Below are 27,591 nucleotides of genomic sequence, written 5' to 3'. Positions count from 1 at the left end.
GCCCGGTTAGGTGTATCTGGAAGAAGTGCATTAGACAGGGACCCAAAAGCTGCCTAAAATACTCTGACCATATTAGACCATGACATAGTGTGATGGTAAATATGGTGACCAAGGAGCATAGAGTATAGTGAGTTATTGCCTTGACTAGTGATGGTCTATACTGGTGCTAAATGAACCGTACGTAAAGTGGCTAAAAATAGTGGCTAAAACATTGTGCTAGATTGCTCATTGTTGCACAGTAGTAAAGGTGATCAGTATGTGGCCGTAATTTTAGATGTAGGTGTTTGTCCCGGTGAGCTCTGAAGTGCTATCCTCGTGGTCCTTTGATTAGGTGATAATGTGTACATAAATTACCTCAAAGTATATTCATAAATATAGAAGTAAAAGTGGACCTTGGGTGCGCAGATTATATCACAGAGTATATCCATATTTAAATTGATTCGTTTGGGTACACCTCAATGCAAGCAAGATGGAGTAAAGACTGCTTCTATTCAAGCCCAAGGAGTTCCACATCGAAAATTAGTAATGAATTAGGGGGAATGATCCCTGGATGTCCAGCTTTCCCATAAGCATAGTCGGGAGTGCATGTCAATCTAGCCCTCTGACCAACGCTCATCTGAGCCACTCCTTCGTCCCAGCCGCGGATGACCTCCTGTTGGCCGACCTTGAACTTGAATGCTTTGTTTCTGTCCCGGGATGAATCGAACTTCTTTCCATCTTCAAGGCGACCCTCGTAATGCACTATCGCGGTCTAGAGAGAAGCTGAGAATACCCCAAATCCAGAGCACACATGAACTTGTTGATTTTCCTGGAGACCAACATCAATCACTCAACCTCTCCCTCACAGCTGGATGTTTTACTCGCATGGTTGCGCCTCTTGCTCCCAGCTATGGTTTTTGTTTTAAACTACACACCTCAAGCCTCATTTGATCATGCTTTGTGTACTTTGTTTTCAATCCTTCATTGGAATATTGATCATCTGTGATCAGCACACGATCAGTATAGAGTCAAAGTAAGATAGGAATGCTTCCCATATGTGACATTGTAGTTAGTAGTTGATTATGAGTATTTGCCGTTCTTTGATCTTGATTTTTAAAGTGGAGCTGTTTCGCTGCTGTCTTGTCTGAGCAGAGAGGGAACTGTCCTGGGATTCTATGGGGATGGTTTTCTGCAGTGAAGGTCCTTGTGGTTTGAAAGCTAGGATCTAACCCACCAGGTCCTACATTGCACATGGTAGCCTAGGTTGTGGGGACACTGGGGATTAAGAACAATCTCCATTTCACAATTTATTCATGCCATTATCTTTTATGGTTATGAGCAGTTCTTTTAAAATTGTTAGCCATACAATCTGCAGGAACTACCTACAGCCCCACGAACTGGTTTCGAATGTTGGCTTGAACTGGTGCTGTTATTAAAAAAGAAAGATTGAGAATCCTTTGTTTTGGTATTTTAAAATAAGAGTATTGGCAGAAAAGAACTGATGCTGGATCATCACAGCTTCCGTATTGTTGTCTGTGCTCCTCCAGGCTTCCTCTCATCACCTGGTTTGATGGCGACACCACTAATCCTAAATGCCTTCCTCCCCACATCCAAGTCTCACCTTTGATTGCAATAAATGCTCAAAGCTTTTCTCAGTTAACAAAAAAAAAAAAAGCATATTTAAATTGAACAAATGATACAGTTAAGAGTATGCGTTGCACACACCATGTTCAGGACCACAATGAAAGGTGTTATGCTACCAGTTATAAGTAGAAGTTAAATAAATGCACGAGAACGGTTGTATGAAAATATTGACCTTTTTGTGCATGGGGAACATTGTCCAGAATAATATGTCAATGATGTTCTTCTAGTTCTCTTAATAGTACCTTGCTGGTTATTAGTCATAGTGTTTACAAATTTGATACAGATAGACCTATTCAGGTGATACAGGATAAAATTATGAAAAATAAATCTTGTATATACGTTTGACATAGAGTAATGGTATGCAGATAAATGTATACAGATACATGTAAATGCATACTACAAATGAACATAGTCCGTCTTGGGTTCATAAAGATGCCGAAATTGGATTCTGGTTGAAATAATTCCTACAAGCGGGGTCTCAAGTCTGAAATGAAACTGAAAGCTTGACCATTCCCACACACATACAAAGATCAAACTATCCCCCTCCTCCTCCGGCAATCTGACTTAAAAAATTAAGGTAACAATTTACAAATCATATGTGATACAGGCAAGATTGGAAACACAATTCTTGATTTAAAGGACAACTGCATAAGTAGCACTATTGAAAGTATGTCTTTAGCTTATCATAAGCATGGGTACAGTAGGAAAGAAATCAAAGTTAGTTGAGTCACATTTCTAATTTCTTGTTGGTCTGGTTTCCAGTGAGGATATTTCCCAATGCTATTGTAATGTTAAAGTTGCATAGGTAAAGCAACCTGGAACTGGGATTTCCTTTACTTAAGGTTTGTATGACTACAATGGAGAAATTTGTTGTTGAACAGTACAGATTCATCGTTGTGAACTCTGCTTCCTATTAGATGATCATTCTAGATTTGTAAATTGTTGCTTTAATGTTTTAAAGTTAGATTGCCGGAGGAGGGGGGGAACATGGTAGTTTAATCTTTGTGTGTGTGTGTGTGGGAATGGTCAAGCTTTCAGTTTCATTTCAGACTTGGGACCCCGCTTGTATTAATTATCTCAACCAGAAGCCAATTTCGGGATCTTTATTGAACCCAAGACGGACTGTATTTATTTGTAGTATGCATTTACATGTATTGTCCCCCAAAGTTATTTTCCTTTGTAACCTCTGAACCCTATGTCCAATCTGCATCAATTTAGGAATATACAACCAGAATAAAGCAAGCCAGGGTAGATCCAGTGTCCAGAGCCTGCTTCCCAAGGCCAGAAATTGAGTATTGGTGATAGCCATGTCTTGCGCCCAGGAGGATATGTGGGTCAGGAGAAGTGAACAACTGCAGTGATATCATTGATGATATTATAACCCTGATGTTGTCTTAACTTTCTGGCATTTGTACTGTCATCGTCATGTGTAGAAATGGGCAGTGCTTTGGGGAGGTAGTTGTAATAGCATATCGTACCAGAACTCACTAATTTCAGATGATTAAAAAAAACAAGCATTTACAATGCAATGGTTTCGCCTTTTGAAAAGTTTGAACTATTGGCATTGTAAATGACAACATTTGTATTTTTGTGTTGGTTTTGAAAACAGATACATAAATGGCATTGTCATTTACAATGCCAATAATTTAATCTCTGGCAAATGCCACACAAAAACACACAGACCCCCTCCACACACACAGACCCACACACACCAACAGAGCCGCCCCCCCACACACACACACACACACAGAGCCACACACACACACACACACACACACAGAGCCACACACACACAGACCCACACACACAAACACCCACACAGACCCACACACACAAACACCCACACAGACCCACACACACAGACCCACACACACAGAGAGAGCCACACACAGAGCCACACCCAGAGCCACACACACACACACACACCCAGAGCCCCTCACACACCCACCCAGAGCCACACACGCACCCACCCAGAGCCACACACGCACCCACCCAGAGCCACACACGCACCCACCCAGAGACACACACCCACCCACCCAGAGACACACACACACCCACCCAGAGACACACACACACCCGCCAAAAGCCACACACACACTCAGGAGAGCAAGCACAGCGAGGGGGCAGGGAAGGAAGCACAGCGAGGGGGCAGGGAAGCAAGCACAGCCAGGGGGCAGGGAAGCAAGCACAGCCAGGGGGCAGGGAAGCAAGCACAGCTCCTTAGTGAGTTTAGTGTGCAGGGAAATAAAAGATGAACCCCTGGGGTCTTGTTTTTGTGACTCTCCAGCTGACAGCAAGGAGCACCCAATGTCCTTATAAGTGCAAATATTTTGCGATGCATTGGACGGTGCCAGATCCTGCGGCCACGGAAAGTTTGTCTCCAGACACAGTCGGAAAAGGTGGCTTTTATCCAAAGCCAAGGACGTAGCTTCCAATTGTGTACCATGTGCAGTGGCACCTGGACTGGGGGGTGGGTGGGGGGAGAGGGTGCATTCAACCCTGATTAACCCTATCTTTCACCGTTGAAACTGCTGCCAGCGAGGTCCATTCCTTCCTTGCACTAGGGCCCACGACACACTTGGTACTATGCCATTTTCCAAAACTTTTAAAAAACTGTGCCCTTAAATTGTCTGTTGTCTTGCACAAGTCACCTGGTGACTGAATTTCCACAACAAAATTAACCTGACTACCAAGCATCTTGTCCTGTTTATTTTCGTAAGTATTGTGTGCTACCTCAACTTTCACAGTGAAACATAATACATTTGGAACAAAGTGTCAGTCTTGTCAGAAATATCAACTTAAATAATGGACTCGAGTTATGGATCTGGTAATAAGACACAACGCGTAACCCGAACCAGCTCTGCATTTGAATTGACTGCACATTTTTGCTCAGTGGACGACCGTGGTGCCATTGCTGCCATATGCTACTCACCCGATGTGCTTCTTCCTCAGGGCCAGGGTTTCATTCTTGCCCATGGGCTCACACATGGCGGCACCTGTGATGCTGGGGGCCGACGGTGAAGTTTGCTGATGTATTCTCGCGGACGGAGAGAACCGGGCTGGGAGATGGGCGGGGTCGGGGAGCTGAGCTTGGCTCTTGCCGGGTGTCTGTCTTTCTCTGGGGACAATTGCCTCCTCATCCCTCACCCATCTCTGCTGGAGCGCCTGCGCGAACGCTGCTGCGCAGCGGATCGCCAGGCGAAACCTAAAAAATTTTGGTAACGGCCCATTTAAAGCACTAGCTTTATCAGTGTTTGAGGATTGGTCCAGGGGGCAAAATGCAAGCCCGCAACACTTAGATAAATACACAGCTCAGCATTCCTCTAGAGGTGTGTGCTTGAACCCCATCCACCCTTAGACATGCTTTCTTAGAGGGGGGAGGAGCGGGCTGCAATACTTGGCCCCCTCCACTCAGTAGAGACATTGGACGACGTGGCCAGTGGACTGCGGGGTCAAAAGGCGTCTCAGGGACCGGGAAAGCGGTGCGCTCTAAGAGAGTCTGCAAGCCAGCGGGCTAGAGACTCCTTTTGGATCATTGCAACTACCGCCCGCTTGCGCCCACAGAATTTCTAAAGCAGTTTTTAGCGCGCGCATTTTGCTATTGACAGAAAGAAGGAACTCTTTACAGCACGAATAACCCCCTTTTTCGACCCGGAGTGGGGATTAAACAGCATTCAATGTGTGTGTGTGTGTATCTATAGCTCTTTATTGCCCAGAGCATATGGCCGCTGCCTATCAGTGGAAGTGAGACGTGCACATTTTAGATTCTTTGGTATTCGAGGTGACCTTTGTCACGGCAGAGACACCCGTCTGGCACATGGACGAATACAGGATGGCAGCTCTGTTTATAATCTCTGCTGCATCGAGAAACGAGAGGGAGGCGGCGCGTGCACCGTTCATATATAATCCTTTACCAATCCACAGTCAACAAAGCAGCCGATGATTTACATCCGCTAAAGCACTGCCATGGATTGGGTGTGTAATTACTTCAGTGGCGGTGGTACCACCCATCAGTAGCAGTGCAATCGCTGCGTGCATGGAGAGTGTCTGCAGGCGCTATACAGGCGCACCACTCGGGTCTTCAGAGGCGCTATGAACGCTCTAGTCCTGCAACATCAGAGTTGTACAAATGTTTTCTGCTTCCAGAATAGCTCCTTGAGCCATTGCACCCTATCTGTAGCACAATAAAACCAATGACGCACAGGACCTTCAGAGAAAATTATTTTAAATACCAGCCTATTGCATTTATAGTTTACAGCAATCACGCTGCTAGGTGATGCGCCCCAAAACAATATAGGAATACATCTTGGTCACGCACAATACCCAAAAACTTCCCATATAGGATCATAATATATCAAGTTCTCTGCCAGCCATACATTCCCCATGGGGTAGTGCGCTACCCATCCGAAAATGTGCTTCAACACACCACTGCAGGGTGTGAAGCCCCTTATAAATAGGACTCACGTGTGTGAACCGCCATGTCACTTATGGCAACCCTCAGAAAAACAAAGAGTGATGCATGCGGGAGGGGGGACGGGCACACGGACAGCGGGAGGGGGGACGGGCTCACGGACAGCGGGAGGGGGACGGGCTTACAGACAGCGGGAGGGGGGACAGGCACACGGACAGCGGGAGGGGGGACGGGCTCACGGACAGCGGGAGGGGGGACGGGCTCACAGACAGCGGGAGGGGGGGCGGGGACGGGCACACGGACAGCGGGAGGGGGGCGGGAACGGGCTCATGGACAGCGGGAGGGGGGGGCGGGAACGCGATTTAAAAAAAAGTATTAAGATATGCCGCTTACCTGCTAGTAACTCTTGGAAAGTGAAATCGCGCAGCCCACCCCTGCAAAGCACCCGTTGGTAATGAAACCAACTTGCCGATACAAAAAAAAAAACGCCCACCCGCCGCATGATGCACGAAAATGGGCGGGATGAGTAAAAATCGCCGGACGCCCACGAATCTGCTCGGGGAATGAGTGACTCATCTCTGTTCCAATGGCTAGCCTCCATTTATGGAGCTAGCCAATGGAACAAAGAGGCGGAACAAAGCCCCATACTTGTAAACAAAAGTGTTCGCCTGCGCGAAACGCTGCTGCGCAGCTGTTCGCCAGGCGAAACCTAAAAAACACATCATCCCTTCAAGTAAAATATTTTGAGGATTTACAGTTTTGACTTTTGCAGCGAACAACTTTTCCTGTGGGACCTGCAGTAGGAAATGGTACTTTGGTCTTGATCCACATTACATTTTCTTTGTCTCTCCTCCAACCAGCTTGCCCAAAAATTGAAACCAAGCAACAGGTGCACAGACAAAGTGTTTTGTAAATTTCGCCCTGATCCATTAAGCAGAATAGAAGTTAATAGAAATCAAAAATTTCATTTCCTTCGGAATAGCAATGCCAAGTTGATAACTACTGTGTTACTATTTCCTGATTTCATTCTCTGTGTGCATTCACACATGTATGTTTATATGTACACGTAGAGAAAGGTAGCACAAGCAACATTAACATATAATGCAGTATTAAATTGTAGCATACACAAATGTTCATCTTTGCCTTTCACTTGTACGCATGCAGTCAACAAAATTCACCCAGTGTAGCATGGGCTTTGCTTTGCCTGGAAAGGATTCAGCATATGTTATGAGCCTTTGAATATGCCCCAAGGACTAGTAGGCAAATGTTCTTTGGCGAATTAATCATGCTTCCCAAAAATTCCTGACTGGACCGTGAAGAAATGGTTCATTTTTGGAATACCCTTATTCGTTTTACGCCCTGGAACAATATGTATTTTACGTTCCAAGATCCAACTTGAAAAGTTGCCTGAATATTCATTTAATTGGTGCCACGTTGATAAGCGGTTCATAACCTGATGTTTGTATGTGAACTGCACTACATAGGGCTGCCAGTACCTACTGGTACTGAGTCAGAGATACCCTGTGTGGGTAGTTGTCAAAGCGTCGCCGAAATGTGATAGAAGATGAAAAATGTGAATATGCGTTTTCAGACTTATAATTGGGTTGATTACCTCGATGACCAAATGTAGCGGTGTGAGAAGGTGGCCTGATATGCAGTGCTCACTATTCTAGTGAACACTATGCATCAGTCCAGCAACCCTTATTGATGATTGGTTGTAAGTCAACCTTATAGACCAGCTATCCTAGTAGCGTGGATACGAGCAGTCTAAGGCTAAAGACTCGAGAGGGCGTGTTAAGCCAGCTGTTTACCACACATATACCCCTTGAACACCAAGTGAAAGGACACCACACAAGTGTTATGAAAATAAACAGTTATTTATTAAAGATCACAACAGCCCTGTACTCTTTATGAGGACAAGGTACTAAGCACAAACCAAAACTCTTACAAAAATACTTAAGTTAGCACAGTATATACAAATGCCCGAGGGGCACGGAAAACCATATACTCTGAAAGTGGAATGCGAAATTACTAGCAGGTAAGTACAGTACTAATAGCTTTTGGAATCGCTAGGACTTGACTAGGGAATCGTTAGATTACTTCTAGGAGGCCTAGGGGACTCGGGTGCAGTGTGTGCACTCTCACGCGAGATGCGGACAAAAGTCTATGGTAGCTAGGAATTAGAAAGTTAGTGTTCTCGGGCGAGCCCGACCTGGTAGGGAGAAAACAAAAGTAGATTCTGACCCTTGGATAGTGAGGCTATGCTGGGGCACCGAAATGCCGAAGTTACCTAGCCCAGGGGCTGCAGCTGCATAGGTCTGAAAAGACGTCGGGAATCCTCGTAGACGGACCAGGAGCCGGAAGAAAAGATGCTGGCCGGTGACCAGTGAAGAAAGTTCAGTTGGATCCAAGCCTGGATCTCGAAGATAGATGACACCTGAAAGCAGAGGGGACCAAGTTCGAGACTACTAGCCAGTAGTCAGTGGGCACCAGGAGGGCACCGGATGGTAGCCACCTCGACAAGGTGAGTGGGTGACGCTGGAGCTCGAAGATCTCACGGACCAGGAGGCGTTGTCGGCGACCAGGATGGAGGATCGAGCTGTCCCACGAAGATAGAAGCTGTCGGCGTCGCTGGACCCAGGATTGGGCAACAAAGCCTTGGCAAATTCAAGCCCACGCGGTGGACTCAAAATGGCGTCTGGAGTGGACCAGGAGGGTCCGGGGTGCCTCTCTTCAAGAAGGAAGCAAGGGCCAGTCTGGAGCAACCAGACCAGCAGTCGTGAAGTCGTTGGGCGTCGTTAAGAAGGCCACAAGCCAGCCGGCTAGTAGCCAAACAACGCGGTGCACAGCAAACAGCAGAAGGGCCCCACGCAGATCGTGGAGATGCAGGGAGGCTGACCTTGGGTGCTGGAGCTGCGCAGGGTCGGGGCTTCTCGGACCCCAAAGCACTCACCAGTGGAGGACACGGTGGGCTTGCAGTAAAGATGTCGTGCAGTCTTGGCGATCGTCGGTCCCTCGAGGTCTCGTTGCACTCACGGTTCTCAGCTTTGCTGTAGAGGTGAGTAGAGGTCAGAGGTGCCAGGGAAGCCGGGTCTCGTCGAGCTGGGTCGTCGGATTCGTGATGAAGGACTTGCAGCAGGCCGCAGTGTTCTTTAGGATGGTGCCCGCTTGATGCAGGGTGACTACTCCTTAGCCACAAGGGAGAATCTTGAAGAAGAAATCGTGAAGTCCTTTCGAAGAAAGTGGTATCTTGATTCCAAAGATGATCTAATTTGAACAGGGGGCCCGCTCCTATCTTTATACTAAAAAAAGGGGCTGACCCGGTGACTAGGTCCTGCCTATGGGTGGGACCAGGAGGGGGGTGGTTACACCCCTCTCCCCTGCCGGACTTCCCCAGGCCAGGGGCTGGTGTGCCCCTGGAACTGGTTCTGACTGGCCTATGCGTAGTGAGCACCGGGGTGCCACTCAGCAGTCACCTTCCTGAAAAGCCCTGCCTACCCAGGATACACAAAACCATGTCTGGGACGGTGCTAGCACCGCCCCGGACAGGAAACCCTTTGTCCAGGCCTCCCTCGCTGGAAGGACTCCCAGCAGCAGGAGGTCAGACTCGTGTCTGTGGTGGCAGCATCCATTTTGTGGAGCTGAGGCTTCAGTTAACTTTAACCGGGGTTCACAGTTACATACATGTCGTGTCCCTCTAGAAGGGTGGAATGCTAACCCCGTCGCCAGAATTGGCGAGGGGTTAGTATTCCAATTCGTATGACACCTTACTCGACATGTTTTGATAAAGCAATACCAAAGATAGCATTTAACCGCGAGGATTATAATGCACTTAAGAGTATATGGTATGCGATATCATGGAACAGCTATTAGGACTTGGTTCCGCAAGCTGCAGACAGGCTCAGCTCATGCCAGAGCACCATCTCACACGATTCCAAGCACTCTGCCTTCAGGATTGTTAAGGCCTGCCATAGGAGTGACTGATAGGAATCTGTGTGTCCATTTTAGGGTTAGGTATAGGTATACTACACCTACAGCAAAGGGTGATTACACGACTTTGCCCCAGCTGTCATGCAGCCAGTTGTGTCAAATTTAGGAGGCCAGCCAGGGGTGGCATAATACATGCTGCAGCCCCTGGCAGCCCTGGGTACACCTATGCCCTGAGTTACAGGGTCTGATAAGGTGGCCCAGTACCAATTGGTAGATGCACCTAGGGTACATGAGGTAATTTAGAAAGAGAACAGCCAGGCTGTGGGTCTGATTGGCAGGCCCACAGCCAGAGAAAGTTGTAAACCAGTGAAACAAAAGCAAAAAATCTGGGTGATCATAGGATTGCAGACCCTACTCTCCTACATGACCCCCCCCAAACTTTGGGACAATAAGCTAACCTTGACCAGGTGAGTCTTCTTGTTCTAAGTGGAAATATCTGGAGAGCCCATCGGCATTGCCATGATCAGTACCAGGTCTATGTTCCACTGTAAAGTCCATCCCCTGTAGGGAAATGGACCACCTAAGCAGTTTGGGGTTTTCACCCTTCATCTGATTTAGCCACAAGAGGGGCTTATGGTCGGTCTGAATCTTGAAGTGAGTGCCAAACAAGTATGGCCTCAGCTTCTTCAGGGCCCAAACCACAGCAAAGGCCTCCCTCTCAATAGCTGACCAATTCTTCTCTCTGGGGGTCAGCCTTCTGCTTATAAAAGCAATGGGCTGATCCTGACCATCAAAATTCAGTTGAGAAAGAACAGCTCCCACACCCAACTCAGAAGCATCTGTTTGGACAATGAATGGTTTGGAGTAGTCTGGACTCTTAAGGATAGGTGCTGTGCACATGGCCTGCTTTAGGTCATCGAATGCTTTTTGACAGCCTGCTGTCCACTGAACCTTTTTTGGCATTTTCTTACTTGTCAGTTCATTTAATGGTGTCACAATGGAACCATAGTTCCTGACAAACTTTCTGTAGTATCCAGTCAGGCCCAAGAAAGCTCGAACCTGAGTCTGGGTGGTTGGAGGAGCCCAGTCCCTGATTGACTGTATTTTGCTCTCCAGTGGCTGAACCTGGCCTCCACCTACAAGGTGGCCCAGGTATACAACCTGTGTCTGCCCTATCTGGCACTTGGTGGCCTTGATAGTGAGGCCTGCCGCTTGCAGAGCCTCTAACACTTTCCTCAGGTGGACCAGGTGATCCTCCAAGGTGGAGCTAAAGACAGCAATATCATCTAGATATGCTGCACAGAAGTCATCCAGCCCAGTAAGGACTTGATTCACCAACCTTTGGAAGGTGGCAGGTGCATTTTTCAGACCAAAGGGCATTACCACAAATTGATAATGCCCACCAGGGGTTGAAAATGCTGTCTTGGGCTTGGCATCCTCAGCTAACCTGATTTGCCAATACCCAGCTGTTAAGTCAAATGTACTTAAGTAGTTGGCAGAAGCCAATCTATCTATAAGTTCATCTGCCCTTGGTATTGGATGGGCATCAGTCTTAGTGACTGCATTGAGACCCCTGTAGTCTACGCAAAACCTCATCTCTCTCTTACCATCTTGGGTGTGAGGCTTTGGCACTAGAACTACTGGACTAGCCCAAGGGCTATCTGAGGGTTCAATGACTCCCAATTCCAACATTTTCTGCACTTCAGTTTTTATGCAGTCTCTAACATGATCAGGCTGCCTGTAGATTTTACTCTTGACTGGCAGGCTGTCACCAGTGTCAACCTCATGGGTGCACCAATTGGTCTGACTGGGTGTCAGAGAGAACATATGTCTGAAAGACTGAAGAACCTGTTTACAGTCTTTCTGCTGATGTTCAGAGAGGCTGCCACAAAAGACAACACCATCTACTGACCCATCATCAGGATTCTGAGTGAGCAGGTCTGGGAGAGGGTCACTCTCTTCCTCCTGTCCCTCATCTATGGCCATGAGCAAGCTCATGTCCTTCCTGTCGACATATGCTTTGAGCCTGTTGACATGGAGTACCCTGTGGGGGCTCCTGGGAGTTCCAAGGTCCACCAGGTAGGTGACCTCTCCCTTTTGCTCAAGAATTGTGTGGGGCCCAGACCATTTGTCTTTGAGTGCTGCTGGGGCCACTGGCTCCAACACCCACACCTTCTGTCCAGGCTGGTAAACAGTCAGGACAGCCTTTTGGTCATGCCAAGCTTTTTGAAGTTCTTGACTGGCCTTAAGGTTTTCAGATGCCTTCTCCATATACTCAGCCATCCTGGAGCGGAGACCAAGTACATAGTCCATTATGTTGGTTGCAGGCTTTTTGAGAGGTCTCTCCCATCCTTCCTTCACCAAACACAAGGGGCCTCTCACAGGATGCCCATACAAAAGTTCAAAAGGGCTGTAGCCAACCCCCTTTTGTGGGACCTCTCTGTAAGCAAACAGAAGGCAGGGCATCAGGACATCCCATCTACGCCTGAGTGTTTCAGGTAGTCCATGAATCATCCCTTTTAGGGTCCTGTTGAACCTTTCAACAAGCCCATTGCATTGTGGGTGATAGGGTGTAGTGAATTTGTAATTGACACCACACTCCTTCCACATAGCAGTTAAGTAGCTTGACATGAAGTTTGCACCTCTGTCAGAGACAACCTCCTTAGGGAAGCCCACTCTGGAGAACACTCCAACTAGGGCCCTTGCCACCACAGGTGCTGTGGTGGTCCTAAGTGGAATAGCTTCAGGATACCTGGTGGCATGATCCACTACCACCAGTATAAACTTGTGCCCTGATGCTGTCTGGGGTTCCATTGGACCAACAATGTCAATCCCCACTCTTTCAAAGGGCACCCCCACCACAGGCATTGGTATAAGGGGGGCCTTTGTTGTGCCACCTGACTTACCACTGGCTTGGCAAGTGACACAGGAGCGACAAAACTCCTTGGTATCCTCATTCATGTGAGGCCAGTGAAAGTGTGAGACAAGCCTGTCCCAAGTCTTTGTCTGGCCTAAGTGACCTGCTAAGGGAATCTCATGGGCCAAGGTAAGTAGGAAACCTCTCTGAGACAAGGGTACAACCAGCCTCCTGGTCATGCCAGGCTTGGGGTCTCTTGACTCAGTGTACAGGAGTCCATCTTCCCAGTATACCTTGTGGGTACCTGTGGCGTTCCCAGCAGCCTCAGCAGCAGCCTGCTGTCTGAGGGGTTCAAGAGAAGGGCAGTCTAACTGGTCCTTCCCCAGGTCTTCCCTTGAGGGTCCCCCTGAACCCAAGAATTCAACTTGATCAAGTTCAAACTCTCTAGGCTCAGTTTCCCTCAATTCCTGTAGGCCAGCCTCCTCTGAGACTTGATCCACAACCTGGGGCAAGGGGGAAGGCACAGCCTTAACCCTACTGCTCTTTTTCTTGGAAGGTGTCTGGTCCATTGTTCCAGGATCCAGCACCTGTTCAGTGGGGCATTTCCTGGCCTGTGACCTGGTCACAGCAAACACATGTGCTGGCAAGCCTAACATTTCCAGGTGAGTCCTCTGCTCCACTTCTGACCATTGTGATGACTCCAAATCATTGCCCAACAAACAATCCACTGGGAGGTCTGAACTAACTACAACCTTCTTTTGGCCAGTTACCCCTCCCCAGGAGAAAGCTACAATTGCCATACTGTGATTGGTAGTGACATTGCTTGCATTGGTCACCAGGAATTCTGTACCTGGCATGATCTGTCCAGGGTCCACAAAGCTAGGTGTCACCATTGTGACACTGGCACAAGTGTCCCTATAGGCCTGAGCCATTTTTCCATTTATGAAAGGTGTCTGTCTGTATTTTCCCAAGGTATTGGGACTTATGTCAGGGGATATATCCATATCCCCTGTACTGACAAGGACAGCCTGAGTGAGTGTACCAACAAAGTTGTCACACCCCTCAGAACCCAGGGTTAACCCTACTAAACCCTTGGGAGGTGCACTACCACTGCTGACTGTACTAGGGGGCACAGGTGCCTTAGGGGCTGCAGTGGTAGGAGTCTGCCCTCCTCCTTTCTTGGTGCACTCACTAAACCAGTGAGTTTTACTTTTGCAGTATTGGCACCACCTTTTAGATTGGCCTTCTTTCTTCTTTTGGGGAGCCTGACCCCCACCCTCTTTGGGTTGTTGGGGACCTGTCGAAGACTTCTGGTCATTTTGTTCCCCCTTAGAATCTTTATTTATTTATTTTTATTTATAGGCTTGTTACGCGCCGGCATCACACCCGAAGGTGTATCTCCGCGCGGTGCTGTGAGATAAACAGGTCGGAAGGCTCCTCCTAGAATAGTACAGTCTTTAGACGTTTCCTGAAAGCAGTGTGGCTCTGGCATTCCCTGAGGGAAAGGGGGAGACTGTTCCATAGACGAGGACCCATGATGGATAGGGCACGGCCTCCCTGTCTGGTCTTATAATGTCTAGGAACCTGAAGCAGCTGTTGATTAGAGATCAATTGATTAGAGTTGATGTAGATTGAGAGCCATTGGTATGAAGGGATCTGCCAGAGTCTCTGGATAGAGACCTAGCTCGTCCATTTACCCTTCTGGTCTGCTTTCTTCTGACCACCTTGATTCTGGCCCTGGTTCTGTTTAACTCTTGTTCTAACCCATCTGTCTGCCTTCTTTCCCAATTCTTGGGGAGAGGTCAGATCTGAGTCAACAAGATGCTGATGCAACAACTGGTTCTGACAATTGTTTAAAATTTGTTCTCTCATCATCAAATTGTACAATCCTTTATAATCAGTAACCTTACTGCCCAGCAACCAGCCCTCAAAAACCTTAGTGGCACAATCTACAAAGTCAGCCCAATCTTGAGACTGAGTTTTCTGGGTATCCCTGAACAGCACCCTGTACTGCTCAGTGGTTAGGCCAAACCCATCAACCAGTGCACTTTTCAAGACTTGGTAATCATTAGCATCCTCTACCCTTGTGGTGAGGAGCTTGTCTCTTCCTTTGCCTTCAAAGGAGAGCCACAAGATAGCTGCCCACTGACTTGGGGGAACACCTTGCACAGTGCAGGCCCTCTCCAAAGCAGTAATCCATTTGTGGATGTCATCCCCTTGTTTAAAGGGGGGCACTATCTTACCAAGGTGTTTTGTATCAAAACTCCTTTCCCTATTGCTAGGTACTATGCTGCCACCAGTGGGGACTGCCCCACTCAATTGTTGCTCTCTAGCAAAGGCAAGCCTCTCTTTGGCCAGGGCAAGTTCTTCCCTTTCAATCCTCAGATTGGCTGCCTTTTCCTTAGCTACATACATTCTCCTCTGGGGAGATGTCATTCCCCTCTGAGAGGAACGTTGAGAGCCATTGGTATGAAGGGATCTGCCAGAGTCTCTGGATAGAGACCTAGCTCGTCCATTCCCAATGTTAAGCTGACCTGAGAGGGGCCCCAGGGCTCCCCTAGAATCCATCTCATGTCTGCTTAAGTTGGTCCTGGTTAGTCTACCGACTTCTACCTGTCCCTGATCTGCCTCACCCCCAGACACCAAGTCATCATCCTCATCATCAGCATCATCTGCTTCCTGAAGAGGATGGTCCTGGCTATCAAAGGGTCCCTGTAGGGAGGGCATATTGCCTTCTGAAGTAGAAGGGTCTGGGTTACCAGCCCTCCTTGCATCATAAGTCTCTAAGAGACCAATCAGAAAAGCAGTTGTGGGGTTAGACCCCTGCTTAATCTTCCTAGAGGTACATACTTGTCGTAACTCATGGAAGCTAAGCGCAGTATATCTTGAAGGTATGACCTGTGGAGGGTCAACTGACACAAGGGGAGACTCAGTGTTTCCTCCTTTGTCCGACATACTGTTTCTAGTGTGGTGTAAGTGATGCACCTACCTACACTATGTGTTACCTACTGATCCCTTGCTAGAGTTGCAGCCAAGGTGTGCTAAGCCTTGAGGAGCTACAACAGCTGGTTCAGTAGAACTCAGAGTATTCTAAGCTTTAGTTATATGTACCTAACAGTACTTTATGTGATCTTTCAACAAGATATTCTTAGGATACGTGTGGTAAAACAACAGCAAGCTCAAATCCCAACCGCTGCTCACCAATGTGAGAAGGTGGCCTGATATGCAGTGCTCACTATTCTAGTGAACACTATGCATCAGTCCAGCAACCCTTATTGATGATTGGTTGTAAGTCAACCTTATAGACCAGCTATCCTAGTAGCGTGGATACGAGCAGTCTAAGGCTAAAGACTCGAGAGGGCGTGTTAAGCCAGCTGTTTACCACACATATACCCCTTGAACACCAAGTGAAAGGACACCACACAAGTGTTATGAAAATAAACAGTTATTTATTAAAGATCACAACAGCCCTGTACTCTTTATGAGGACAGGGTACTAAGCACAAACCAAAACTCTTACAAAAATACTTAAGTTAGCACAGTATATACAAATGCCCGAGGGGCACGGAAAACCATATACTCTGAAAGTGGAATGCGAAATTACTAGCAGGTAAGTACAGTACTAATAGCTTTTGGAATCGCTAGGACTTGACTAGGGAATCGTTAGATTACTTCTAGGAGGCCTAGGGGACTCGGGTGCAGTGTGTGCACTCTCACGCGAGATGCGGACAAAAGTCTATGGTAGCTAGGAATTAGAAAGTTAGTGTTCTCGGGCGAGCCCGACCTGGTAGGGAGAAAACGAAAGTAGATTCTGACCCTTGGATAGTGAGGCTATGCTGGGGCACCGAAATGCCGAAGTTACCTAGCCCAGGGGCTGCAGCTGCATAGGTCTGAAAAGACGTCGGGAATCCTCGTAGACGGACCAGGAGCCGGAAGAAAAGATGCTGGCCGGTGACCAGTGAAGAAAGTTCAGTTGGATCCAAGCCTGGATCTCGAAGATAGATGACACCTGAAAGCAGAGGGGACCAAGTTCGAGACTACTAGCCAGTAGTCAGTGGGCACCAGGAGGGCACCGGATGGTAGCCACCTCGACAAGGTGAGTGGGTGACGCTGGAGCTCGAAGATCTCACGGACCAGGAGGCGTTGTCGGCGACCAGGATGGAGGATCGAGCTGTCCCACGAAGATAGAAGCTGTCGGCGTCGCTGGACCCAGGATTGGGCAACAAAGCCTTGGCAAATTCAAGCCCACGCAGTGGACTCAAAATGGCGTCTGGAGTGGACCAGGAGGGTCCGGGGTGCCTCTCTTCAAGAAGGAAGCAAGGGCCAGTCTGGAGCAACCAGACCAGCAGTCGTGAAGTCGTTGGGCGTCGTTAAGAAGGCCACAAGCCAGCCGGCTAGTAGCCAAACAACGCGGTGCACAGCAAACAGCAGAAGGGCCCCACGCAGATCGTGGAGATGCAGGGAGGCTGACCTTGGGTGCTGGAGCTGCGCAGGGTCGGGGCTTCTCGGACCCCAAAGCACTCACCAGTGGAGGACACGGTGGGCTTGCAGTAAAGATGTCGTGCAGTCTTGGCGATCGTCGGTCCCTCGAGGTCTCGTTGCACTCACGGTTCTCAGCTTTGCTGTAGAGGTGAGTAGAGGTCAGAGGTGCCAGGGAAGCCGGGTCTCGTCGAGCTGGGTCGTCGGATTCGTGATGAAGGACTTGCAGCAGGCCGCAGTGTTCTTTAGGATGGTGCCCGCTTGATGCAGGGTGACTACTCCTTAGCCACAAGGGAGAATCTTGAAGAAGAAATCGTGAAGTCCTTTCGAAGAAAGTGGTATCTTGATTCCAAAGATGATCTAATTTGAACAGGGGGCCCGCTCCTATCTTTATACTAAAAAAAGGGGCTGACCCGGTGACTAGGTCCTGCCTATGGGTGGGACCAGGAGGGGGGTGGTTACACCCCTCTCCCCTGCCGGACTTCCCCAGGCCAGGGGCTGGTGTGCCCCTGGAACTGGTTCTGACTGGCCTATGCGTAGTGAGCACCGGGGTGCCACTCAGCAGTCACCTTCCTGAAAAGCCCTGCCTACCCAGGATACACAAAACCATGTCTGGGACGGTGCTAGCACCGCCCCGGACAGGAAACCCTTTGTCCAGGCCTCCCTCGCTGGAAGGACTCCCAGCAGCAGGAGGTCAGACTCGTGTCTGTGGTGGCAGCATCCATTTTGTGGAGCTGAGGCTTCAGTTAACTTTAACCGGGGTTCACGGTTACATACATGTCGTGTCCCTCTAGAAGGGTGGAATGCTAACCCCGTCGCCAGAATTGGCGAGGGGTTAGTATTCCAATTCGTATGACACCTTACTCGACATGTTTTGATAAAGCAATACCAAAGATAGCATTTAACCGCGAGGATTATAATGCACTTAAGAGTATATGGTATGCGATATCATGGAACAGCTATTAGGACTTGGTTCCGCAAGCTGCAGACAGGCTCAGCTCATGCCAGAGCACCATCTCACACGATTCCAAGCACTCTGCCTTCAGGATTGTTAAGGCCTGCCATAGGAGTGACTGATAGGAATCTGTGTGTCCATTTTAGGGTTAGGTATAGGTATACTACACCTACAGCAAAGGGTGATTACACGACTTTGCCCCAGCTGTCATGCAGCCAGTTGTGTCAAATTTAGGAGGCCAGCCAGGGGTGGCATAATACATGCTGCAGCCCCTGGCAGCCCTGGGTACACCTATGCCCTGAGTTACAGGGTCTGATAAGGTGGCCCAGTACCAATTGGTAGATGCACCTAGGGTACATGAGGTAATTTAGAAAGAGAACAGCCAGGCTGTGGGTCTGATTGGCAGGCCCACAGCCAGAGAAAGTCGTAAACCAGTGAAACAAAAGCAAAAAATCTGGGTGATCATAGGATTGCAGACCCTACTCTCCTACAAGCGGTGTTTTTTTTAGGTGAACAGAGGGATTTGTCAAAGCTCTGAGGATTGCCACTGTCGTCCTTGTGCATCACTCGGACTTCATTCCCCATGGAGCAAGCAAACTTTATCCAGATCCATAGAGCAAGAGACTTCCAGAACTAATATTAGGAGATGGCACAGTGGCAAGCTAGATTCTAATAAAGAGGAGGAGCTGAGGTTTAAAATCACCTTTCCTCTTCATTCTACTTCTCTGCACCAACTAATCGTAAAATTGCAAAGAGCCAGGTCTGCATGACTTCTGCCTCTTTTCGTTAGTTCTGAGATAAAAGAAAGTAATTGACTCACTGAAGAGGATTATGTGAAGGTGTATGTCCATCGAAGCAACAACAGACACATTAACAGATTGAAACTTGGAAACCAGCACAAAACAAGGGCTTGATTACGACAAATGGATGCAACCTCAACTTAATCAGCATAGATGTCAACATGCAGAGAGAGAACTGGTCTCGGCACGATGAGGTCACTAGGATAGACCAGATGGGAAAGAAGATGTAATGAAAAACAGTCAGACTGAATACTAATGCAAACCAATCTGGTAAAAGAGGCCATCGCTCTGGAAGATACTGAAAAGAATAAAGGTGTATTCCAGTAAAGTGCATAACTGCATTGAAAAAATTTATATGAAAGTCAAAGGAATGAAAGGCTTGGAGACGCTTTCTGTGCTTTGAGGGTGGAGACGTTTTCTGTGCTTTGAGGAAGGAGAACCCTTGTGTGCTGCTTTTCCCCCGCTGGACTGCCTTTCTTTGCTGGGAGACCTCGCGGAACCCGCTGCGCGGGTCCCGCTTCACCTGTGTGTCAGGGCGCTTCCCTGAGGATTTTACCATCGGACACCGTGGGCAGGAGGAGGAAGCACAGGGTTGCGAGCGCCAGGCGAGGGGCAGGGACTCCATTGACCAGGAGTCCCTGCGCTGTAATCACCTCCATCTGGTCGCTCTCCCTGTTTGCCCCGCCCTTGAGCACCGAGTGAAAGGTACCTGCAAGCTGCTGCTTTGGTGGAGACGCTTTCTGTGCTTTGAGGAAGGAGAACCCTTGTGTGCTGCTTTTCCCCCGCTGGACTGCCTTTCTTTGCTGGGAGACCTCGCGGAACCCGCTGCGCGGGTCCCGCTTCGCCTGTGTGTCAGGGCGCTTCCCTGAGGATTTTACCATCGGACACCGTGGGCAGGAGGAGGAAGTACAGGGCTGCGAGCGCCAAGCGAGGGACAGGGACTCCATTGCCCAGGAGTCCCTGCGCTGTAATCACCTCCACCTGGTCGCTCTCCCTGTTTGCCCCGCCCTTGAACACCTCCCCTACATATAAGGAGTAGTCCTTGCCGCTGCGCGGGAGCGCGCCGGGAGAAGCCCGGGACAAGGGCGGGACCGCCTGTGGCAGTCAGGGGCCGAAGGAGGCCGGGCTGGGCCACCTCATTGACGAGTAGTACCAATATTTTTCTTGCTACTTTGGTGGACTACACTGACTCATTTAAATTTGTGCCCTATTGTGATCAAATATTTGTAGTTTTGTTGTGGGGGGCTTTAAGTAATGTCTCTTACGCAAAATAGCACCACCTTGGCACCCTCTCAGGCTGAGGGTGGACCAACCATCCTTGGCCCTTTAGACAAATTTTTTAATCGTGTTGTCCAAGATATTGATAAGGAGATCTCCTTAGCAGAAAAACGAGCTGAGCGTAGGCTGTCTATTGAGCTCCTTAAAAATTCTACAGAAAAACGCCTGCCGCAAGCCTTCCCGGCATTGGTTACCCCTTTGTCCTCCATAAGCCTGTCTGCTGTGTTTGAAATACCCAATGTTTCCCCTTTAATTATGGAGTCTGAGGGTGGTTCGCCACCGAGATTGGATATTACCACCCTGTCCACAACTCCATCTGTAAATCCCATAGACTCCCCATCTAGTATAGTTGAAGCTAGTGTGTCTGATTCAAAACCATGCGCAAAAAGAAAAAGGAGTACTGCTCTGAGGAAATGTTACTCCTCAAAACCCCCTAACAAGGTTAGGAGAGTCGCAAAAAAACCCTTACCTACCCAAAAGGAGAATAGTGGGGTTAGCGAAAGTGGTGACCTATCAAATGAGGGGGGAAATGTGGACTTGGCAAGCTTAAACCCTTCTTCTAATGACTCCCAGGGGAAGGGGTTGGCTGTGAATGCCCCTTCGACAGATCTACTGATACCCGAGTTGGAAAAGCTATTAAGGTCGCTTTTGACACCCATAGACGTTCAAGTTAACAAGTTAGTTAACCGTTTGGATCACTTTGAGCAGGCCACCTTAGACAATTTTTTCCACATAAAGTCATTAATCAAAGCACAACCTAGATTAATTGAGACTAGCAAGGTTCAGGAAACCACGGGAAAGACAAAAAACCTGCCTATTCTAGAATCAAACCCCCCGTCAGGTAGAACTACAAACGTGTCTCAGAAAAAGGGACCAAGTCAATCGCCCAACCCTGTAGTGCTAGCCCGTACGGGTACTAGTACAGGAGAAAAAGTAACTAAGGTCCCAGACCCGGTGCCAAAGGGCAATAATAAAGAGTGCCCGCAAAGTAGTACCACTGTTCCAAATAACCCCCAGCCCCCACCAAGCATTCTTAAACCCCACCCTAATGTTGGAGCGGGGGGTATCAACGGTTCCAGGCCAAGCAATGCTGTACCCACTAACTCCCAGCGAACATCAAATATCCCTATACCCTGTCCCAATGTCCCAGCAACCAGACATTCACCAACTTATCCAGCGAAGCCACCTCAAAGGATACCTCCTGTGAATCTTACCCCAGACTCCCATCCCTACGTCGCGGTCCTCACCAATGTACCACCTCTTTTGGTTGGACAAAGAGAAACCTTCCAAATGCTCAAAAATAAAGTAATGCACTGGTTAAGGGTAAATAGACCATTACCGGGGGAAGTGGATGGGTTGATAATAGGGGTAAGGAGGATTGACTGGATTGGCTACACTCTTAAAAATCTGGGGGGGGACTGTATTGTTATTAATTTTCAAGACCCCAGGGTGGCTGGTTGGATAACGAGGCAGGGTTGGGGTACAAGTAGTGGTGGAATTGGCATTGTTGACCTCACCTTTTTTTTACCCAAGGCAAATATGTGCCAAAGTAGGAGGGCCTAGGAACCCAAACAGCTCTAACAACCCCCCGATGGTAAGGGTTGCTCCACCATCCATTACCCCATTGCAATGGCAAACCCACAGTAATGGTCTAAACTACAACTATCTGGAAGGCATGCAATGTTTGAATTGGGGTTGTTGACCAAAGTTTGACTATTGGAACAATAGGGGAGGTACATCTTGTTGGAAGTCTTGTTGGAATCCTGATGTCCCTGCATTGAATACTGATGTTGTGTCAAATGAAACAAATGATGGTGAAAGGACTGTATTTGAGGAGGAAGCAGTGGAGGTGGGTTAATGCAAAACTCGGGGAGTGGGGAACCATTTGTTTTAAGAACTACTGTTTCTCAAGGATTTGAACAAAACACCACGGGTAACGACCAAAACTGGGGAGAGCAGGGTGGTAGTCCAATGAACTCCCCTAGATTGCCCATTACAAGAACAGTATGCAGGGATGGATCTGCTCCAGGGAGTTTTATATCTTGGAATATTGCAGGACTGGGGAGTAAGCTGATGTCGCAATCATGGATTGATTTTATTAATGGGTTTGAACTATGCCTTCTACAGGAAACATGGGCTTGTGATCCTGTTTATCTCCCAGGTTATTTAAATTTTTCGATTCCAGCAAGTAGAGGTGTCAGGGGTAGACCTATGGGAGGCCTCACAGTCTGGATTAGGCAGAACTTTGATACCACTGTGAAAATGTGGGATCTAGGTTGTAGAGACATTTTAATGTTGTGATTTTCATCAGCAAAGTGGGGTGTGATAGATCTGTATAATGTCTATGCCAGAGGGTCCAATACTGGGAGTTCCCCCACTTTAGAGGCCTTATCTAATTCTCTGCAAACCAAGTCCCTTGGAAATCGAATAATAATAGCCGGGGACCTAAATAGGACCTTCGAACCCTTAGATAGTACTGAAGATCCATTGGGGCAGGAGGAGGACAATCTATGGGGATTCCCTTATCTGAATCTAGCTCCTGTTAAACGCTGGACAAAGAATATACTTCTCCTAAATACTATGTGCTTGGAACATGGGATGAGAGCCCTCAATGGAAGAACAAAGGGAGACAAGGAGGGTGTGTGTACATATGATAATGGTCACAACAGAAGTAGGATAGACTACGTTATATGTAGTCTTAACCTCTGGCAGGGGGTTTGTGACATGGAAATCAAGGGCAGGATAGAAAGTGATCACAACCCCCTTTGTGTGACCCATACCTGGTGGAAGTTACCACAGCCCAATCTCCAAGCAAGTGATGGGTTGCTCCCAGACATGGCAAATGATATGCGCAGACTTAAATGGCCATGTGTGTTGGCGAATGCAGTATCTATGGACTCTATCGCTTCCGAGGTGGATAACGCAATTGTCTCCATGGAACTAGCAAGCTCTACAGTCCCAGGATCTAGTACAATTACTGATATTCATAACAATCTCTTCTCCCTTTTAAAACCCCATTTTGTGAGAGCATGTAAGGGAAATCGTACAGTACCCACCAAACCATCTAGGTGGTTCAATCGAGAGTGTAGGGCAGCCAGATTAACCTTGGGAAATGCTATTAGAAATGGGGACAGGGCAGCAATTATAGCAGCAAGGAAGCAATATAATACAAGCATTTCCATGACAAAAAAAACGTGGGATGAGAAGTATTGGGATGAACTAAAAGAGGCCTCTAGAGCCAAGGATTCCAGGCTTTTCTGGAAGATAGTGAAGTGGGGCAGAGGCGCTACCCCAAACAAACCAGATAATAATGTTGCAGAGTCCGCTTGGGGGAACTATTTCAGGCCCCAATATGCAGAGACAAAGGAGATGGTGGGAGGGGATGCAATTTTAGTTGTATTTCCCAAAGACAATTTGTTTTCCGCCAAAGAAGTTGAACTTGCAATAAGTTCCACACAAGGGGGTAGGGCCCCCGGTTTAGATGGGATACCCTCGGATGTTTTTAAAAATGACAAAAACAGGTGGGTTAGGTATGTGTTTTTATTGGGGAATGCCATCGCAAAAGGTGCGCTAGTCCCAGAACAATGGAAGGGAGCTATTATTATACCGATCCATAAAAAAGGAGACCGATCCCTTCCGGCTAATTATAGGCCAATAAGTTTGATTGCCACTATCCAAAAAGTAATTGGGAAGATGGTGGTAAACAAACTTATGGAATGGGTGGACGAAAATGACTCCCTTTCCCCCTTCCAGGCAGGCTTCCGGAGGGCCACTAGCACCATTGACCAGGTGTTTTGTTTTACTATGCTGCGGTGGGGGACGGTACTTCTTGGCAAGGGCAGCCTGTATGTCGCTTTTGTCGACTTGCGGGCTGCCTTTGATTTAGTTCCAAGAAGTAAGCTCTGGACAGTTTTAAATAGGATAGGCATTCCAGCGGAATTGCTCACTCTAATTATGAGGTTGCATGAGAGCAATTTATCTAAAGTCCAGTGGGGGATGAATGGCCAAACCTCCATCGACTTTCCAGTGGAAAGAGGGGTTCGCCAAGGCTGCGCCATGGCACCCTTGCTTTTTACATTATATATTAATGGGATAGTTGGCAGGATGCTGGACGCTAGTGTGGATGCACCTTCGTTAGCGGGCATCAGGGTTCCAATCCTGATGTTCGCCGACGATACGTTAATAATGTCCAAGACCCCGGTTGGGCTACAGCGTGCCTTGTATATTTTTGATAAGTTCTGTCTGGAGCATGGCCTTGAAGTAAACATAGGTAAGACTAAGCTGATGGCTTTTTCCCGAGGATGTAAACCTCGCCCTAGGATATACATGAATAACATCGGGCTGGAGGTAGTAAGGGAGTTTACCTACCTGGGGGTACAAATAGCAGATAACCACGGCTGGTCCCACCACATAGAAAAAGCTGTTTTGAAACATCAGCAAATTTCGGGGGCACTACGGGTGGAGCACAAAAGATCAAAAACAAAGCCCATAAAACCTGTCCTTGCTGTATATGATGCAAGGGCAATAAGGTCGGCCCTCTATGGGGCCGAGCTGTGGGGTTTTGATAAGTTTACTTCCCTACAGATAGCAGAGAACAGGTTCCTTAGGGGAATTACGGGACTCCCCCAGAGCACCCCACTAATACCTCTTAGTCTTGACCTGGGGAGAAGATCTGTCAGCGATCGAGCTAGATTGTGTCCTATTTTATATTGGAGACGACTTTGGTCCACTCCAGAGATTAAGCACTATGCAGATGGGTTTCTGGCAATAATTAAAATGGACACCTTCCATAAAATACCATGGTTGAAAAACTTAAGGGTAATGTTAGGTGAACTGGGTCTTTCCAACCTCTATGATAATCCCGCGGGGGAAGTTTTCCCAAGCAAAAACACACTCAAAACTCTATACTGGGAGTGGATAGATGGTAGGCTTTGGAGGGGGGTAAAATCTGATTCGATGGGTGGTCGTTTCTTGGAAAGCAAAATGTGTCCCGTATTAGAACAGTATTGGGACAGCATAACTGTCCCTATGGACAGGAAGTTGTTTTTCCAGCTAAGATCTGGCTCCCTCCCCCTGAGACATTTAACAGGCAGGTGGAAGAGTCTGAATAACCTGTGCTGCCCAGCATGTGGCGCAATTAATGAAAGTGTGGGTCACTTCCTATTTGCTTGTAACGCCTATGCCACCCCAAGAAGGGTATGGTTAGCCCCAGTTTGTAAGAACCTTGGGACATCTAGTGCTGTTGAGGCTCAGAGAATTATCTGTACTACCACGGAGGAGCCTATTGTCATGGGAATAGCTAAGTATTTGGGGTGGGCCTGGTCCATTAGGCGGAGAGCCCTCTCTTCAAATGTGTTTTGATTGTTTTAAATCTGTGTTAATTTTTATATTGATCAAACTTGCACAACTGATTTATAAATAAGTATCTGACTAAATGTTTTATTATCAATTGTGAAGTTTTAAAATATATGTTGTGCTTTTATGAGTATGCAACTCGAATAAAGCTTTCCTATCTATATCGGAATGAAAGGCAGAACCAAATGCTGTTCAGAGCAATAAAGAGAGATGGGCACTTGTGAAAGAATATCTGCTGCCTTCTCCGTACTAACATTTAGATTTCTACCTATTTGTATTGTACAGAATGACAATAAGACATAGCTTGTATGCACACTCATAGTCTCTACAAAACCGGCCTGACGTAATGCCTTCTTGCTTCGAAATAAAAAGATGTGAAGGATTAGGCATTTAATACGTCGACTGCCTTTAAACTGTCAGCATTGCCACAGGCTTTGGATGCCTTACACACCTTTCTGTATGCACCCCAGACCTGGATATATTCATGTCTGCCTTCTCCGTGAAATATCCCAGCCATCAGGATGGAGTTGAGGGAAGAGGCAGTTTTGTGGTGATTTCTGAATTGTATAAGGAGCCTGGAGGGAGATTTGGGAATTGGAGTAGAAGTTCTGTTTTCGTTTTTTTTTCTGGCTACTATCGACCCAGTGGTTGGAACAAGTTGAGAAATATGGCATAAACTTCAAAACAAGCAATGTTGGCCTTCATTTTGGCGAAGACCATCTGTCAGAGATCAGGATGTCTAACATTACGGCCCTTTTGATGGAAGTGAGACATATAAGCAAAGTAAGCTTAGCGATTTGTTGATTGGGTTAAATTTTTGTTTTAAAATGGCAACAAGAATGTGCTAAAACGACCTAACCCCCCCCCCCCCCCCTTCAGTTTAATATATACTAGCGTTAAGGAGAGTGTATAGATGAACTCCTTTTGATAAGCCTGCAGACCACAGTATGATGGCAAAAGAATCTTGAAGTAGATGATCTCATGAGTTGGATAAGTGGTAAACTTTGATTGTGCAGCAGGAGAAGCCCCCGACGTGCCCGACAAACAAATTTGCTACTTGAACTCGAAGGAAGCTCTAGAGACCCAGACCGCTTTTCAGGAACCTGTGTATTCAGGCTGCCTAATGGGTTCTCATTTACATGTGCTGAAAACTCCTCAATAAAATTAGAAGCAGCAATTGTTGCTTACCCTCTCCACCCCCTTTGAACTGAGACAAGCCACAAGTGAACATTGCCATTTGAGGATTAGATCATCACAGGTAAACAATAGGAGGGCAATAGGCAACTAAGCCAGGATAAAGGCATTCCTCACTTGTGACCAGGTGCCAGATCATAAATGTCTCTAGCTGTTGCTCAGTCAAGAGTTGAGCAGATCCACTTCTAATGGGGCCCAAAGAAACTTGAGCCAGACGAATACACCTACTGAGACAGGATTGAATTGCCTACAGCTTTCGGATTCTTTGTGGCAACTACATTGGAGGGCTCTGGAAGGAATGTTGCATAGATGGCGAGGTTTGTTTCCAGATGGCAAGTCCCAGTGGCAGTTTGCTAGAATAGAGCTCTCCTGATTGTTCATACAGCGGACCGCTAAGATGTTGTCTATATGAACCAAGATACTACAGTGAGATTTGTCCCTTGCAAAGCTCTTAATTGTAAAGTTTCTGACCAGACGATATTGGTGCCTGATATGTAGGGACACCCCTGCCTTCATGGGAGGCTGGATACATAAACATCCTCGCTCTATCTCTGTATAGTAATTTAGAAGTATATTTTGGTATGACTTGCCCCAAAACCAATTAATGGATTTATACCAAACAATAATAAAGTAAACTGAAGACTATGGCCTCTGTCTTCGTGTATAGTTTGCTGTTAATCTGTCTTTTCCCCCTTTCAGGTCTCGGCTAA

The 27,591-nt window shown here is 47.5% G+C and overlaps 2 protein-coding genes across 2 annotated transcripts in view; one reads left to right on the top strand and one right to left on the bottom strand.

Annotated features, from left to right (window-relative positions):
* B9D2 (B9 domain containing 2) overlaps positions 1–27,591 on the top strand; it is a 108,633-nt gene that overhangs the window by 64,109 nt on the left and 16,933 nt on the right. The window lies entirely within an intron of this gene.
* Positions 484–24,390, bottom strand: LOC147692418 (peptidyl-prolyl cis-trans isomerase FKBP1A-like). The gene is made up of 2 exons (XM_086937517.1): positions 24,343–24,390; positions 484–751 (listed from the first exon to the last, which is right to left on the bottom strand). Exons 1-2 carry the CDS (start codon positions 24,388–24,390, stop codon positions 488–490), a joined length of 312 nt encoding a protein of 103 aa, XP_086793643.1. The 3' UTR covers positions 484–487.

Source organism: Lissotriton vulgaris, chromosome 9 (genome assembly GCF_964263255.1).
Source record: "Lissotriton vulgaris chromosome 9, aLisVul1.2, whole genome shotgun sequence".
NCBI lineage: Eukaryota > Metazoa > Chordata > Amphibia > Caudata > Salamandridae > Lissotriton > Lissotriton vulgaris.
Note: the sequence above shows the minus strand (reverse complement) of the source record. Positions and strands in the feature narration are given on the sequence as shown.

Coding starts and splice junctions, on each gene's coding strand:
- LOC147692418 (XM_086937517.1), bottom strand. CDS start 24,390: ATGGCGCAGCCTTGGCGAACCCCTCTTTCCACTGGAAAGTCGATGGAG. Junction 752..24,342: donor CCACTGGAAAGTCGATGGAG/GTTTGGCCATTC, acceptor GCTTCTCTCTAG/ACCGCGATAGTGCATTACGA.